The sequence below is a fragment of the Neopelma chrysocephalum genome, unplaced genomic scaffold (assembly GCF_003984885.1).
Source record: "Neopelma chrysocephalum unplaced genomic scaffold, ASM398488v2 Primary Assembly neopelma1_124, whole genome shotgun sequence".
Lineage (NCBI taxonomy): Eukaryota > Metazoa > Chordata > Aves > Passeriformes > Pipridae > Neopelma > Neopelma chrysocephalum.
This window is the reverse complement of record NW_020897786.1, coordinates 2031774-2049835: the sequence shown is the minus strand read 5'-3', so window position 1 is coordinate 2049835 and position 18062 is coordinate 2031774. Positions and strand designations below refer to the sequence as shown.

Sequence of the window (18062 nt, the reverse complement as noted above, 5' to 3'; positions counted from 1 at the left end):
AGTGGCAGCCACTGGCTCTCCCAGCAGCCAGCCCCGCTGTGGTCGGGGAGCAAAACCTGCTTCCTGCCACCTCACGTGCTTTTGGGGATCCGGAGGAGGCGGCATCGGCGCTCACGGGCGGGGGGCAGGTGCCAAATCCGGAGCGCTGAGGTGCAAAGCCGCCACACCAGGTGCATCACACAGAAGTCTAAACATCGGGAGGTTTTATCACTTTTTAAAAGAGTTTTTGTTCCCTGCTGCAGGCTCCCAGGATGGAGGTGTGGGATGGGACAGGCATGTGGGAGGATGAAATTCCCATCACGAGTCACAGCTGGGGAGACAACTCCTGATCAAAGCCAGACCAAAGCAGCATCAGGGCACCTCCTCAGATGCCCCCCCCAAATCCATGCAGCAAAAGGAGCTCATTGAGTCTGGGATGGGGGAAGCAACTGGAGACATGGATGCTGAGAGTCACATCTGAGCCCAGGAAAGGAGGGCTGCTGCCTTAGCTGAGCTTTTGTCCCGACTCTTTATCGCTCCCAAGCCATGCTGAGAGAAACAGTTTTAAGCAGGATGAATGAAATTGCAACACAGCAGGATTCCTGGGGATGCTGCCTCAGTCATCCGAGAGTTTTTATGGGAAAGTGAAACAAAAAATCAGTGTGCAGCTTAAAAATAAGAGCTGAAGGAAAAGAAAAAGCTCATGGGGAGTGTCTTGGGCCTCCCCTGTGAAGTCAAGACACACACATAGCTGTGAGGCATGGAGTTGGAACCCTGAATGCCCTGAGGGATCCATCCCTGGACAACTCTTGGTGAGCTCAGTGGGTAAGGAGACTCTGTACCTATTGCCTGAGCCAGCACAAAGCCCTGGTTTGGAATCAGGTCCTTCACTCATTTCCCCAAGCCTCATCCTAGAAAAGCACTGTCCCAAAGCCCCCTCCCAAAGCCTCATGTGACAGCACACAGGGCTTCCCCCAGCTTCTACTCCTTCTCCTTTTCCACAGGGAGCAGCTCCTGCCCGCAGGCTGCCGGCACCTCCCCGGCCGTGGGTGGGGAGTGCTTGTGCCAGGCTGGAAGCTGCTCCTGCCTCCCAAAAGGAACTCAACTGTTTCTTCTACCTACCCTGAAGAAAAGGTGGTTTGGGCACAGGCTTATCCCAGCCTGGAATGCTATCATGACTTGCTTCCAATTAAAAATAACAGCAATTAGGCAGAGGTTCATTTGTCAACTTTACGGAGCAGCTAAAGCCAGCAAACCAGGCTTGGAAGAGATGAAGGCTCTTACCAGGGACATGGTGTTTTGTCCTGGTATGAGGAATCTCACTGTTGGATTTTCTGGGCTGCCAAGGCAGGGACCAGAAGGAAGATAAACAACCCTGATCACAAGAGATGTCCATGGCAGAGCCCCAGGGCAAGTGGCAATTGTAACTGCTGGAATATACATTTCCCTGTGAGTAGGAGAAACAACATTCACCATCAAAACTCATGGAAACCCAACAGCATCTCTATTACTGCCTTCAATAAGCTTAAAGCAAGATCCTCTGAGAGGCTGAGAGCTTCATCATGTAAGAACACGAGCAAATGATGCAGGAGGTCACACCATAAATCCTGGCAAAGTTCACAACCACAGTACACTATGGCCCTTTGTGAGAGCCACAAGCTCTGCTCACACCAGGATCCTTCTCAAAAGCTTTGACTCCCCGGATCTCTGTCAGTGGAAGAGTCAAAACAGGGAAAGTTCAGAGGTTTTTACTTGTGTGGGATGGATAAGGCAAGCAAACCTAACCTGTTAACTTCCTCCCTCGTGTGCAGCAGGCTGGAGGTTCCCCCACAGGCAGGATGCACGTGCTGTACCAAAGGCCTTAAATTTGTCTGGGTTTAGTTAAAAAACTCTGTTGATCAGCAGTGCCCTGCTACAGCAGCATGTTTCACAACCCCACTTTGCTTCCAATCCCCCGTGAGCAAGATCACATTCCCAAGGAAAGGCTGGACTGGACTAGGGGAGCCCTGGAATGGCCCACGAGGGCACAGGATTTCCCAATTTATTCATGCCTGTCAGTTAACTTTCAAACTGAAAAGGATCATCATAGGTGAAGTTTCACTTCATTCCTTTGGGAAACATGCACCCTGGCTTTCTATGAGGGCCTGGCCTGTTAATTTCCTAACTGGAGAACCCGGATGGGCAGGTGGAATTATGGAACAGCCAACAGTTACAAAAGGGCAAAGGCTAATTTGGGGGTTAGAGAGCTTCTTTCAGTCAATTTTTCTCCATATCTGATTAAAAAACACAAGCAGACACAACAACTTAGCGAAGATGTTACGTGTGAACACCTTCCAGAGCAGCTACAAGAGGCAATTCATCAGAGGCAGGATTAAAAGCTCTTTTTTATTAAGTTCCCAGAGGGAAAATGCTTTTTGGACAGTGACTCCTGCTGGGAACATGCAGCCAGCACAGCTACACACCGAGCTTTGGAGAGCAGGGATGGTCCAAAACACACATGCTGGAAGGAGCTGGCATTATCCCCATCACCAGAGTTTGCACAGCATTCTCCTCTCTAGAAGTCCTTGGGGAAACGACTTGAGCTGAAAAACCTTCTGCAGCCTCCTCGGAACAGAGCACTGGTGAAGTACTGGGCGCTGAGCAGCCTCAGGAATGTTAGTCCCTGTCTGCAAGATACTACAGAGTTTTTCACCCCAAGGCAGCACATTCTTGGCTTTGGTTTTCAAAAGTCTGCAGTGATGTACCAACTGCAGTTTGGCACCAGCTGCAAGACAACGGTTGGCTCCTTCTGTTGAAGAGCAGCTATAGGTATGCATACCAGGGGCACCCACAGGCAGCTTGGCTTCCTGCTGGGTTTATCTCTAAACCATCAGAAAGGCACAAAAACACCATCTACATGCCAAAACATCAGCTCTGCCTTGGCACATCCAGTTCTTCAAGGATCCTTTTAACTCTCTCCAGGATGGTCCACACTTCTGCCATGGCACCTCGGCCTGCAGGGTAAGAGCAAAACCACATGGTGAGATCCAGGGTGGGGGCAAGTGTGCAAAACTGTCCCGAAAAAGTGTGTGTGGACCAAAATTCCCTATTTCACCTCCTTTCTCCAGCATAAACACTGTGTGATTTCAGTATCTTTTTGAAATGGTCTTTCCCTATACAAAAGACTTGCTGTTCCCATGACTCTGCAGTGAGACCCACGGTATAGAAAGCAGTCCTAGATTCCCACCAGCCTGAATCTTGGGAGTAACTCTTGGAGAAGGCTAAGGAAAGCTTTTCCTTTCAGACTAGTTAGTTGCCAGATGAACATCTAATCTACTCTGTGCTGCTGCTTCCCTCTGAAATACTTTTTAAACTCAGGTTCAGAATTTTAAGCCCAGAGATGATTAAATCATCTTGTCCAACCTCAGCAGTGGGAACTCAGGCCACTCACTTCTGTTATTTGCTTGGAGCTGAGGAAAGATGCTTTTCCCATAGGCATTTGTCTCCTTTGGAAGACTGAAAAGGAGTCTCTGCTGAGTTTTTGTCCTCCTGGCTAATAGCTCTCATAATTTAAAATACATGCCTTATTGCTCAGCAGAAATTAGTTCTGGGAGGTTTTGTTTTCTTCTTTTTCAGACCTGTAAATCCCAGAAGGTCTGGAGCATCCTGTGGATGAGCTGCAGGCAGATCATAACCCTAACCCTTCTGCTCTCTAAAGCTCGAGGAAAGAAGCTGCACCTGACAGGTGCTGCTGAACAAGAGACATTCCCTGACTGTCTCTGCATGGTTTGGCAGAGCTACACCCTTCCAGAACACTTCCAAGGCCTGCCTTCTTCCTCCACCACCCACTTCTCCAACATCTCTGGCAATTCACACCTGGATTTTTAGGTTTAGCAAAGCAAAATCTTGCTAAGCAGCCCATCTTACAGCACAGCTTATGCCTACAACTAGAAATCTTCCAGTGTGCCTGGCTTGAGAAATCCAGCCAAGGATGATGAAGATACTGTCAGTATGGAAACTATCCAAACAAGGAACTCAATTTAATTTAGTTTAACTCTCTTTGACCTGAACTTTCTGTCTAAAACTGCCCATTTACTAAGGGAGAAAAATTAATCAGGTAAAGCTTGTAATGCAGAAACCTGGCGATAGTGAGGATCTGGGCACATTTCAGGTGAGACCAACCACATGGGTTGAGGAAGAGAAACCTCTTTTAGAGCAAAACAAACCACAATGTCAACAGACAAAACTGGTGCAAACTGAATCTCTTCTGCACCAGATGTGTGAGTGTTGCTATATGCTTTCTGGGTGGAACCCAGGCAAACCCCTGTGTGGATGGAACCCACAAAACCAAAATGAGAGTGGAAGAGGCTGTGGGGTGAAAGGCCTGAAAAAACAGGGGAAGAGGTGAAACAGTCAGTGGTGGAGCACTGGGTATTCAGAGAGATGGAATCCATCACTGCTCTGCCATAATTTTCTTACAAACTGCCAGGAAAATCCTGGTGTTGCCAACAGGAAGATCTTGTTGTGAACTGACTCACAAACACAAGTGGAGTTGAGTCAGAGGTGGCTGCTCCCAGCACAGCTGTCTGTGCCACCCCTCTCCTCCCAGCTCCTTCAGGAGTTTGCTCTCACAGCAGAGACAGCTGAGCTGGATATGAAGAAATTTGATGTAATCATGTCTAAAATCCCAGTGGAAGGATAATCATCCAGGATATTTCAACTGATGCCTGAGTTACTTGACTACACTTACTTAATTGTAAATATTTCCTAGTCTTCAGATAAAAAAATACAATCTCTAGAGGCACTGCAGCTACCTAAGGATTCAAAAATTAAGCTAGCCTTAGAATTTGACCCTGAAGGACACTATAACATCCTGGCTTAGGTACAGACTGTTTATTGAACTGAAAGGGTGGTTAAAATCCTGCTGGAGTTGGGGTTTTTACACAAAAGTAGGAGCATTCTACTGTGCAGTTAATAGCATGTTTTCTATTTTGCTATTATGGCTGGAACTGGGGACATTTTACAGACAATTTGTCCAATAAAATTTTAATAAAAACCCAAATCCATTCATCCAAATGGTTTGTATCAAAACCACTCCCAAAAGTCAAAATACCTCCATTTAAAGCAGCTCCTAAAATGCAAATGAGACCATTTTAGTACTATTTCTTAGCACTGCAAGCTAAATCTATTGAATCTGACCATGACAACTTCCCCCACCCCCTTTTTCACTTCATAGATAAATCCGATATCAAAACCCCAAATCAACACTGGGAAGCTGAAAAGTAACCCAGGCAACAACAATACCACAAAAGTTAAATGTGTGTCCAGCTACACCCTCAGCCACATCTTCAAAGGGCTCTTCTCACTGTCTGCTCTCAGGGACAAGATTTTATCCTGATGGCAGAGCTGATGAACTGAGGCATGAGGAAAACAGCCCCCAGTCACAACAGAGGGCAAAGTCAGGACACACAAATCCCAGGCTGATAACATTCACAGCAGAGCTTCCCTTTTCTTTGATCTCCTCTCTTCTTGAAGGAGCATTTCTGTTCAATATCAGGCTCATCTGAAAGCCTGGCTTGGACGGTCCCTTAAGACTACTTAAAAATTAATAAAGAGGAATAATACAGGGGAAAGCTTCAGCTTGTTTGTACAAACCCTGGCAGTTCAACATCCCAGAGGCCACACAACAAAAGGACGCACGCCCCTTTGGGATGAGAGCAGTGCTGGGGCAGGGAAAGGGTCAGGAGGCACGGAAAAGGACTGACCTTCATCTCCACACACGAGTTTCTTTACCACACAGGGGATTTCCGTGTAGCCAAAGCCTTTCAGCTGCTCCACCTGCTGAGCTGTGATGGGATGCTCCCACATGGCCGTGTTCATGGCTGGGCAGAAGAGCAGAGGTTTGCTCAGATCCCACGCGCGGATGACACAAGTCTACAAGAGAAGCCAAGAAATGGGTTGGATTTCCTCATTCCTTCCCATCCCTTTGCTGCACAGAATTGCCTTCCCAGCCTGGAGGTCATGTTGAGGTCAAAAGCCTCTATCTGTCAGTGCAGGTGGACTAACTCACAAGGCTGAGACTAATTTGTATCACATTCCAGCAAAGCTCACGTCTGCCAGGCAGGAAAGATGAGGGAGGCTACAAAGAGGACAGATCCCATCCTGCTATGGCCCAGGGCCAAGCCAGCAGCCCAGCCTGGAGCAAACTAAGCAGGAACAGGATGCGCACAGACTGCCAGCCCTTGTGGGAGACAGAGAAGTTGAGGGGTGACCACAATTCTTATCAGCTACAGTGAAATCCCTGGGCAACACTTCGGGTAAGCCAGCTGTAAAGATAAACACTGAAAGTTGGCAAGTGAGTCTTTTTGAACTTATCTGGCAGCTGGTTCCATAACTTCTTGTAGGGAAGCACTGCTGAGTCTGGGATACAAGCAGAGGATGACACAAACACATATGGGCTGCTGCAGCAGACGCTGGCAGATTACAAACTATCTAGTAGCAGCACTTCCAGATAACCCAGTATCACCTCATCTCCTTAAAAAGATAAATGCTGCTTGTTCTTAATGCAATGCCCATCAGTTTCCCCAGGCCTAGCAGCGTTTAAGTCACGCAAATGAGCTCCCCAGTGAGCAGCAGTCCCTGGTGCAGGGCTCTCCTTGGATCAGAGTCCTTATAGGAACCATGCCCATCCTTTTTATATCCTGTGACTTGAACCCTTCCCACCACAAGGATATCTGCTGTAATATTTTCTAAATTGCCAACCAGCACCTCCAGCACCTGCTTTCCTTTCCTGGAGCTCCCTCTTCCTTTCATCAGGCTCTCTGAAAAGACTGGCAGGAATCTGTGAAGCCATGCATCCCTGATATCTCTCCTGAGCTCTTCCCTCTGCTAAACCATCAGATCCATAGTACTGAAGGGATCCAGAAGGACAAGACATTGCTTGTCCCTCCCACAGCTCTTTCTGACTTCTCTCAGAACCCCAGTAATCTAATTCGGGTGGATTTTGTTCATTTATATGCATTTCTTACCCAAAAGGCTGTTGGTCATGCAGTCTGCTGCTTCCTGAGAGATCTTGTGTGTGGTTAATGCCTGGCCACAAAACAGTCAGCCCCACTGAAGGTTCTCAGCACCCAACAGAGAAGCACACTCTTTTAATACACTTTCTGATTTGCCTGAAGAGCCTAAAGAGCACTTTCAATACCAAAAAAACCAAGCCTGAACAAGCAAAATACTCTGTAGCTGAGACTGGAAGTTAAGTAAACGTGAGCATGTTGGAATGTCTGTGCTATGTTAGGTGAGGAGGTGATGAGGTAGCAGGAAATAAAGAGTTTTATCTAATCTCACAGGTGTCTTTCCAGATTACATCAAAAAAATGCAGAGAGGAACTCAAAGTGACTGTGTGTGTGTGTGTGTGTATGTGTTTCTGTTTATGAATGAGAGAGAGAGTGTGGAGGTAGAAATAAATACCATCCTCCAGAAAAAGCAGGAAAAGCAAAAAGTGGGGACTGGGAAATAAGAGAAGAGACTGAGGAGTGGGAAGGGATGTAGGTCAGGGAAGGAAAGACCCACTGTTTGAGAAAGGACAGGGGAATCATCCTGAGGAAGAGACAAGCAGATGGAGGCAGAACATGCAAATCTCGCTGTTCATGACGCTGCAGAAGCACAATTTTCCATGAAGGAAAGGTCAGGCAGTCCTGAGAGGTGAGAGGAGTGGCAGGCAGAGCCCCAGTTACTCACCAGCAGGTTGTCACAGATGCCATTGGCAACCTTTGCCAGCGTGTTGGCATCCAGAGGTGCCACCACCATGAGGTCAGCCCAGCGCCGGAGCTCGATGTGCAGGACGGGGTCCGACCGGCCCTTCCACAGCTGCGGAGGAGACACGATGGGGATCACCAAACCCTCACAGGGAACGCTGGGAACAACGGGCACTTCACCAATCCCACCTCAGAAAACACACTCCTGTGTTTAGGGAGCACAGTTAAGGGATGGCAGTGATGTGGGGAGGTCCTTTCCCCACAAAGACAATTCATACCTCTGACAACCACAGATTTCAACTCACAGGAAAGAGCCTTCCTCATCCACAGCATCCCTCAGCTTTGGAATTGTTCCTAAGAGTTCCCTCAACACATATCACACCTGTGCAGGGAAAAGAGCTCCATCCTACCAACCAGCTGAAGCCAGGTAGGACCAAACCAGGGGCACATCTCCTAGGAAACCCATGTGATTTATAAGCTTCACACTGAAGTGAAGCTTTCCACTGGCTTTTAACGAGGTACAGACCCCTAATTGTACAAGTCACTTTTAATTAGGCCCTGGCACAGGTTGCCCAGAGAAGCTGTGGCTGCCCCATCTCTGGAAGTGTCCAAGGACATGTTGGATGGGGCTTGGAGCAACCTGGACTAGTGGAAGGTGTCCTGGCCCATGGCAGGATGCTGGTACTGGATGAGCTTTGAGGTCCTTTCCAACCCAAAGCATTCTGTGATTCTGTGATTGTTTCCATGCCTGCTTTCCAGTGTGCCAGCAGACCTCAAAGCCTGACCTGCACCTCTTCTATTACTCCACTGAAGATTCCTCAGAAATAACTGCCTGGAGCTGTAGCACCCTGGGATCCAGTAGATCTCTACAAATCTCTAGACCAGCCAGAAAGTTTCCTAGCCACTGCCACTGGCATGTCTCTCTCCTCTTAAAAGTGATACTCATGTGTGAGTGCATTGGCAGGAGTAGTGGTAAAGAGTAAAGCACCTTCTACTAGGATCACTACTGCAAAGTAGGGATAAAATGTATGGGGAAAAAAGTCTTCATGCTTATACAATGGACCTCTCCATACTCAAGGACTCTCCAAGTGTGTCAGCAAAACTGCAGACAGGAGAAAGAGCCATTTTACAGGGTGCAGAGATGTTCCCAGCCCTGACAGCTGAGCTCAGGGGAAGAAGCTGCTGCCTTCGTGACAAGTATGACTCACGACAAGCACCAAACACGCTCACCACAGCTCTGCAGTGGCTTTCTTGACATTTCCTGACACTCCTCTCAGAGCAGCTGATTCCTGGGTGGTGAGAGAACACTGCCTGCTGCAGGTCTGCTGAGGCGGGACAAAATCCTCCAGTACATCAGGGCAGCCTCTTTCTTCTTCCTCATTTACATCACGGTCTTCGAAAGCCATATTCCAAACATACATTACTAGACCAAGGAGTGGGTTCTGGCCCAGGATTAAACAAGAACTAAGTGTGGTTTCTTGCAAAGAAACTTGGATGAGTGCTTCTATTTGCAAGAACAACTCACCTGCCATTCATCTTCGTCGCCATAGAGGGTGACAGGAATCTCCTGAGCATTGTAGAAGTGCTTTGCTCTCTCAGTAGTGACCACCTTCACCTCGAGCTAAGCAGAAAGAACAAGACCAATGGTTAGACTCGAGGACAGTTTTGAAAGCTCTGTGGATTCTCAGAGGACCTTGCCTATTCAAAGCTGAAAGGCCAAGCCACCGCAGATATCCACAGGAGACAGAGGCTCATTTCATGCCAACCTAAAATGGACAGGTTCCCACCTGCCAAACCCGTTCACAGCAAGGACAGCAGAGAGGGCAGTGCAGGTGACAACGAGGTGCAGTTCTGCACAGAACTTCAAAGGGAAGAAGCAGCAAACCAAAGCCCTGTGAAACTGAAAGATGCCCTTTAATCCCCAGACATGCCTGCCAAAGGGAGGAAGGGAGCATCTCGCCTCAGTGGATTCCCTGAACCACAACTGACAAGGTGGCCAATGCCAACACGGCACTGCCAGGACTGCTCTTCCCACATTGGGAGCCAAGAGGAAGCTCTGTGCCAAGAGAAAGCTGAGTGATCAACATAGGTGCTGAGAGACACGTAGGTATGCTGGGGCTCAGCACCCACCTCTGCTGCACAAGGCTTCCCAGAAAAAGAGCAGCTTTGAACACAGAGTATGGTTTCCTGGTTGAATGGATCATGTCCTGCACCTCTCTCTGCCTCCTTCTGCCCCACCTCTCTCGCTCCATGACCTCCTGATCCCAAAGGTGGGGAAGAAGCTAGAGATTGTGGGATGCTACATTTTAAAACAGTGTTAATCAGACTTGCTGATCTTACCAGAAACAAGTGGGAGTTGTGTCTTCCAGCTATCCTTCCTATCAAAGCAAGGTGGTGGGAAGAGGAAAGCCTCTGTGTAGGTATGTTCATAGCACAGCATTTTTGTGCAGTAAACCAGTGGCTTCCACAAAGAGAGACTGGGTGAAAGGATATGAAGGTTCTCTCTGATACCTCAGATAAACCTGCAAAGCCAGGGGAACCTTCAGTTATTGTTATATACTGGGAAAACCCTATCCCATCCCTCAGATCTGAAACACATGCTTAGGAGGTGCTAAGGTGAACCTCTCATTTCCTGCAGAAAACTGGTGGAAAAAGGTTTTTTTTCCCCTAGTGACCTGTAGCACTGATAAATGCTGCCAACAGCTCCTGCCACAAGCAGTGAACCGTAGGTTCACCAGAACCAGCCCCAAATCAGAGGCAGTGTCCGAGTGGCTCTGCATGCCCTGATCCCCCATGCAACTGGACTTCCATCTGCAATTCCTTCCAAGGATATTCCTTAGACCAGTCAACAGGCAGGCCAGCACAAGGAAAGAATACTCTGAAAACTGGTAATGTGAAAGATGCACCTCAGGCCACTGATTACAGTGAAAAATATCCCTTTTCCATGGTATTATCCACTTCCAACTACTGTCTGCTCCTTCCAGCAGCTCACAGAACCCAATGTGTGGTGTGAGATGGGGAGAAACCAAACTCACCAGCAGCTTCTGCCTCTTGGAAAATTGTGGCTTGAGGTAGAAAACTGATTAAGCACTTGGTGTGTGCACTCTTGCTGAAACCAACTGCTGGAAACCTCCAAGTTCTCTGCAACGGGAGTGGCTGATGTGACAAACCACATTAGCCCAGCTCCCAACACCATTTATTCTACTGGGAATGGGGCAGTGTTGATTCCCTGCAGGCTGTATGAGCAGAATAACAGCTGGGAGCAGAGCAAAATCCCAGCCTTAGCATATTGTGGTCTTTGGTAACTTCCCCCATTTCCTGAAGGGAAAGTCAAGGGAAAATATAGCTGCACATGACACCAGTTTTTGGTATCGCACATTTGCTTCTTTGCCTCTTCTAAATGTCTGTTCTTTTCCGAGTGACCCTGATTTGGAATCACAGCTGTTTGTACTGTTTTTGAGCGTGAAGATCACATTCACAGCCATGAACTAACTGTATTATTTCCATGCTAACCTCACCCCACAGGAAGCTGCACCGTGCCAAGCAGCAGCACCCACAAAGGTGCTAACGCCGCTCTCTGCAGCACCACGGGCTCGGGTGAGGTGTTAACCTCAGTCTGCAAGAGAATATTTACTTGGGGATTTTAAAGAGCACTGTGCAGTTTGAAGGGGTATGTCTTGTCTCTGAAATGGTACCATTAAAAAAAAAATAATTATCTCTTCCAAGCATAAGCCCAGGATTAGAGAATAGCTCTGGCTTTTGAGCACTGCATCCAACCCACTACAAGCCAGAACATACCAGAGGGATGTTCAAGGACTCTGAGTGCTGGTGACTCTGCCACTCCACCAAGAAAACCGCTCTGTGAGTTAAATATTCTCCCTAATGAAGGTTTTCTGCTGGGGTGGGTTTCTGCTGGGTGGGACTTGTTCTCAGCAAGTCCTTCAAGTCCCTCCAGCTATGCTGCAAAGAGATCAGTGTTCTCAAGATCACTTTAGCCTACATAGCTTGGGGTTTTTTTCCTATTTACCTGGCACACCCTCTGTTTGCCCATGGATATCTTAATAAAGGCAGTCTAGCCATACTCAAATTCCCTCAGTGGAGACAGTTTAGATTAGTTAGAGGTCTTTGGCTTAGACCACTTAAGCCAAATCTCCAAAATAAAACTTTACTGCAAAATTGCTCTCCTGTGTTCAAGGCAACATTGCTGGTCTCTGTTAGAGGATTCTCCTGGCACAGCCCTTTCTGCTCAGGTTTAAGGGTGTGTGTGATTATTTTCTAATAACTTTCTCAGTTTTGACAGCAAAATCTTCACAGACAGCCTCACCACAAGTGAATGAGCAGCTCCCCTGTTAAATGGCACTTACAAGCTAATGTAGAGGCTGCCTGGCACGTGCACAGTGAAGTGACATGGTGTGATTTAAGCCTAAAGTGCAGCTGACATCCTGTAGCTTCAAGGACAAAACATCTCACCCACAGAAAGGTTTGTCCTTGCCTTTCTTTATCACAGGATGACAGAATGGTTTGGTTTGGAAGTGACCTTGAGGGTGATCCAGTTTCACCCCCCAGGTTTCTCCAAGCCCTTTCCAACTTGGCCTTGAACACTTCCAGGGATGGGGCATCCACAGCTTCTCTGGATAACCTGTGCCAGGGCCTCACCTCCCTCACAGGGAAGAATTTGTTCCTAATATCTAATCTAAACCTGTTAGTATAAACTCTTTCAGCTTAAAGCCATTCCTCCTTGTTCTGTCCCTCCAGGCCCTTGTCCAAAGTTCCTCTCCACCTCTCCTGGAGCTCCTTTAGGGACTGGAAGGGGCTCCAATGTCTCCCAAAAGCCTATTACTAACCAATATCCTGCCAATATGATTTTTGTCATGGTGTGCCTGCCACTGTAAAACTCTACGAATGAGGTGTGTGAGATGATGAGACCCTGTGCTGTCTCTGCACCACACCAGGTGCAAGGACAATAATCTGCACCCAGTTGAAATTTCCCAGATCTCCAAAGAAGATAAACAAAAGGCAGTGCACTGCAGTCACCCTCGAGAAGATGTTAAAGTTTAATGAGCAGCGAGATCACCCTGCCAAGTCATTCACCACGGATTGTTTCAGCCAAAATACAATTTAAACTAACCACTCCAGTTTCAAGCCCTTGACCACACCTCCTTTGGTACAAAGGCCTTCCTTTGGCTCCTGCCCTACCTCAGCCGAGGGCTTTGGAAAGTTCTTCTCCAGCAGTAAAGAAACTGATGCAACAGCCTTGTGTAGGACCCAACAAACTCAATGGGAAAGTTACACTGACTCAGCAGGCCTTGAAATCACAGCAGAAACGAGTAAATAAATAATTTTTATCAATAAATTTAGTGTTAGAAACTCCTGGACGTTTCACTTTTGCCTTTTATACTACTAAAACCTAAAACCAGTGGCCATAAAGTCTGCACCAGATGTCACAGTCCTCTAGGTCTGCACACAGAGTTTGGGTTCAGCTACCTGCAGCTTTTAATTATGAATCAAACACTCAGAGAGGAGGGGTTTGACTCACATTCCTACCATGGATCACTTGCATTCTGCCTGTTAACTTCACAAAAGGATGTTCCAAGCACCAGGAAAAAAGGAAAAGAGACAACAGCCAAGGTAATCCAAGAGAGAGAGGATTAGAAGATCGTATCTCTGGCTCTGTGCTGATCACTCCCTTCCTTGGTATCATTTTTCTTTGTCTTTCTTACTTCAGGCCAGGACCTTTGACCTCACTAATCACTTCAGATCAAGCAATAAATTAACTGAGACTTCTCTCTGCAACCCATGCCTCCCCTCCAGTACTCTTTCCAGCTTGGATACCAACATAAACCAGATAAATCAGCACCTCTCGTGCCTCTACTCAATGCATTCACAAGATAAACCCTTCCAAATCATTCTAAAGGATATTCATGAAGCAATTTAACCAATAAATCTCCGATTTAAGTGCTCCCTCTTGCTTCTGCCAGTTTTTCATTTTGCTGCTCCAAAATATCTGCTCCATTTCTTAAAAGTTTCCTCTAACTTTATTCTACAGCAGAAAAGAGCATGTTTCCCTCCCTGATCAGTTACCAGTGGCCTCTGCTGGGCACTTCTGTTACTCCAGATAATTAAGAGTAAAAAAAAAAGTGCATAGACTCATATAGCAGCGTGTATTTTCTATTTCTGGTTTTACAAGGTCTGGTTCCCCCTCTCTTGGTCAGATAGCAGCGTTTATATTTCGAAAATCCATATCCCACAGATGGAAAACTGCAATATCCTGGAGATTTTGCAGTTCTAGATGCATCACCTCTGTCTGCAGCCACATCTGGCAATTTGACTGACAAGAGCAAATTCCAGGAAAAAACCCATCCAAAGCCAAGACCTAGTCAAGTGTTAATTGATAGGGGAAAAAAAAAATCAAGTCTTAAAAGCTGGGGGAATTCTCCTCCAAAAAATTGTTAAACTGAAGGGCTCCAAGGAGGAACTTTTCACTTCAGCAGGAGGCATGTGATCTCTCCTCAAAAACAGGGTAACTCCAGCTTTACAAAGCTCCACCAACAGCTTTTACTTACCCCAGGGATTTTCAGCAATTCCACAACGAGCAGGGGCAGCTTCAGAGCAGCCACACTTCCAGTCACCCCCACCAAGACATGGAATTTTTTCTGTGGCACGGGTGAGTTTTTTCCTGCAGGAATCCCTGGTTCCAGCGGGGAGACAGGCTCCATGCTCCAATCAAACTCTGCAAGCACAGAAAAACAAAGACACCGGACTAACCTCCAAGCACAGCAGGGCTCCAACCCCAACATATTCCAGAGGGCACAGATCCAAACCTGGACTCTGCAGGACTCAGAGTAATTCAGAACAGAGTCTAACCCACAAAGCTTTCAAGCACCAGCAAACCTTTAAACCCAGCTTAATGTTTAATTACAATTTTCTCTCAGATACTGTAAACACACCCCTAAAACCTGTACTAGGAGGCCAAAAACATGCTCTGCTAACCCCAGCCCTAAAACCAAATAAAATATGCTCTCACACATTGAACATGGTCAAGAATTTAGGATAAATACCTTTCACATCAAGTGCTGCAAAGACATACAACCCCTAGCTGAGTTGCTTTCTCCTTGTACTCCTGGTGGATAAAAAATTCAGGGAGATGTCTTAATATTTAAAAATTTGAGGTCTCAGGGCAAGCATAATCATCCTATTTCTTATTGTATTCCTAAATATTTAGAGCAGCACTAGAAATTATTCCCTAGCAGCTTTAATTCAGGTCTCCTGCCTCCTCCTGGCTTCCCTGTGCTGCTGCCACACCAGTAAAAATCACAAATGACTGTTCTGGTGAGGAAATCATTAGAATTGATACAAATATCTCAAATATCAAAATATCATCAATTAACAAGGAATTAGCAAAGAGTAAATTCAGTCCTTGAAAAATCATCATGTTCAGTGAAGTTTGTTCCATACCAGTGATGTTCTTATTATTCAGACAAAGCTGCTTGGAAGCACTCTGGGTGGAACAAAGATGAAGAAGATGATGTTTAGGCTGCCCTTATTTTTGGGAGCAACTCAGATGTTGGAGTGAGGGGGCTGGATTCCCCAGAGAGAGGAATTTCATAGGATCACCGAAGGGTTTGGGTTGGAAGGGAAATTAGAGGTGATTCAGTGCCACCCTCTGACATGGGCAGGGACACCTTCCACTATCCCAGGTTGCTCCAAGCCCCATCCAACCTGGCCTTGAGCACTTCCACGGATGGGGCAGCCACAGCTTCTCTGGCCAACCTGTGCCAGAACATCAATGGGAAAATTTCTTCCCAATATCCCATCAACCCTTCAGTCACTACCAGGAGCAGGTTAACTTGGGATCCTTCATGGTTGTGCAGCAGCTTTGTGGAATTCTGAGCCCCTCACCCAGATGAACACCCCTTCTAATCCCCTCACAACACCACCACCACCTTCTTTTCCCATGCTCTGCTCAGAATTAACATGTTTAACTCCAGCCCCAGAAGTTTCTCAGCGTGTTTATAAAATGTATTACCAGGATAAGAGCCCAATTTCAGCTATGCTGATTAGCAAGGGTAATTAGAGGTGAGGAAATGTAGCAAGCACATTGGCTGGGGGATTTTAATGCTACTGCATGCTTCATATATTAATCTATATCTAATTAAAATTAGAAAGGTATTGTTTATTTATAAATAATTAAAATTATTATCTAATTAAAACATCCTTAGGATGCTTTCCAAATTTCCCTTATGATTCCTAAATGACAATTAATTCTCCAAAGCACCCACAAATGAAAGCCTGGGGAATAAGAGGTTAGGCACGTTATAAATTATAAAAATTATAAAACAATTCTAAAACTGGTAAAGTAACTATAAAATACTAAAAATTACAAAATCATAAAATATTTTTAAAATAACAATTGTAAAATAATGGCAAAAAGGTAGAAGTGATAAAAATTATAATGAAAGCTGCATATTATAATACAGACAATATTATTACATATAAGATATTATAATGTGATATATTTATATATATAATTATATATATACAATATATATTAGTATATATTGTAATAACATATAATTAAATGAAATACAATATAATAAATAATATATAATAATACAATAAAATATATATTATATATAAAAACATATATAATATATAATATAATAATACAATAAATTATATTATATATAGTATATGAAATATAAAAATATAATATAAAATATAATATTAATAATATTGTGATAATATACATAATATATATTATTATATACAATATATAATAATATATTATAATAAAATAATAATATATAATATACACAACATATATGTAATAATGATATTAAAGTTCTGGGTTGCGCTTTTCTCTTACCCAAATACAGCTCTCGGGAAACAGCCACTGGAAAACAAGCAATTTAGAGGCCTTACGCGTTATTTGAACAGATTTTTAATGCTGTAGTGATGCTCGAAATAGCTCCGAAATGCTGCAAAAAAGGCATGCACAGAACAGCGCCGAGAAACCCCCTGCGGGTTTCCAGAACATAACAAACAGCGTTTGTTTCTATACCGGCGGAGGCAGGACGGGCGCGGTCCGCAATGACGGCAGGGCGGCAACCCCCGAGCTCCGGCCGCAGGGCCTGAGACCAGCGGCGGCAGCGCGGCCTGAGGGCGACCCGGCCCGCGCGGGGGCCGCCGGGAAATTGCGCCGATTGGCGCCGGCGGCGGGCGGAGCGGGTGTCATGGCGGCCTCCCGCCCCCCCCCCCCCCCCCCCCGTCCTGCCCCCACGGCCCCCCCCAGCCCCAGCTCCGGCGGCTCCGCTGCCCTTCGGGAGGCCTTTGTGCCCCTCGGTGCCGCAGTTGCGCCCGCGCCGCGGCGGCGAAGCCCACGAGGGGGATCTCGCCCAGGGCTGGCACATGGGTGGCTTCAGAGTGCTGGGGAAGTTGTTTAAGGGGGATTCTGGCTCGTGGCAGGGTTTTGGCAATAACAGGGGGCAGCAAAACTCGCTGCTGGTGGGGGCATAAAAGGCATGTTGAGGAGAGGGGAGGGTCTGAGGTCCCTTCAAGTGGCAGCTCCAGGTGATATCTGAGCCCATGGAAGTGCTACAGACCAGGAGGGAAACCTTTCCTACAAGGATTGAGGGCAGCCACACAGGGGAAAGTGTGTTAAAGAACCACTTATTGCCTGAGGTGCAGACAGGACAGGGGAGAATGCCTTCAAAATGAAAGAGAGTAGGTTTAGATGGGATACTGGGAAGAAATTCTTCCCTGTGAGGGTGGTGAGGCCCTGTCCCAGGTTGCCCAGAGAAGCTGTGGCTGCCCCATCCCTGGAAGTGTCCAAGGCCAGGTTGGACAGGGCTTGGAGCAACCTTGACTAGTGGAAGGTGTCCCTGCTGGATATCTTTGAAGCCCCTTCCAACCCAAGCCATTCCATGATTATGCGAGCACGACAGATCTGGGGCAATGTGTGGTCCACAACCCTTTCCAGATAACTGCTGCTTTTAAGCTGTATTTGGACATCCCTCTAATATCAGCTACAAGCAAGCAGCATGAAAGGCAAGAGGCAGAGAGCTCTGTTTTGCTGACTGCAGGACACGGGAAGCAACAGGGAGACATCAGGAAACCCCCAGGTGTGTTCTATCCAGAGCTTCCTCTTGCCCGGCTGCAGGAACACCCCATTTCTCCTACCCTGTGGGCTTCAGGAGCACCCCGCTTTGATCACAACCACATCAGCCCCACCTTAAGCAGGGACAGCTTAAAAATAATCAAGGTGAGAACAGAGGGTAGAGTTTCCAACCCGGCTGGTGTCACAGGGGCACATTTCAGCGCTCACACACTCAGGAGACACACCGGAGAGGA

At 46.6% G+C, this 18062-nt stretch overlaps 1 protein-coding gene across 5 annotated transcripts; it reads right to left on the bottom strand.

Moving 5' to 3' along the window:
* Positions 1-2338: 2338 nt before the first annotated feature.
* PPCDC (phosphopantothenoylcysteine decarboxylase) lies at positions 2339-16874 on the bottom strand. 5 transcript variants are annotated; one of them, XM_027697931.1, is made up of 7 exons: positions 16774-16825; positions 14771-14832; positions 14276-14442; positions 9238-9333; positions 7696-7824; positions 5724-5892; positions 2339-2972 (listed from the first exon to the last, which is right to left on the bottom strand). In XM_027697931.1, the coding sequence occupies exons 3-7, from the start codon at positions 14426-14428 to the stop codon at positions 2887-2889; spliced, it is 633 nt and encodes a 210-aa protein (XP_027553732.1). In that variant the 5' UTR covers positions 14429-14442; positions 14771-14832; positions 16774-16825; the 3' UTR covers positions 2339-2886. The 5 variants fall into 5 exon arrangements, with proteins under 5 accessions (XP_027553732.1, XP_027553731.1, XP_027553733.1 ...); XM_027697930.1 differs by lacking the exon at positions 16774-16825 and adding an exon at positions 16579-16741; XM_027697932.1 differs by lacking the exon at positions 14771-14832 and having other exon boundaries at positions 16774-16874.
* Positions 16875-18062: the final 1188 nt, after the last annotated feature.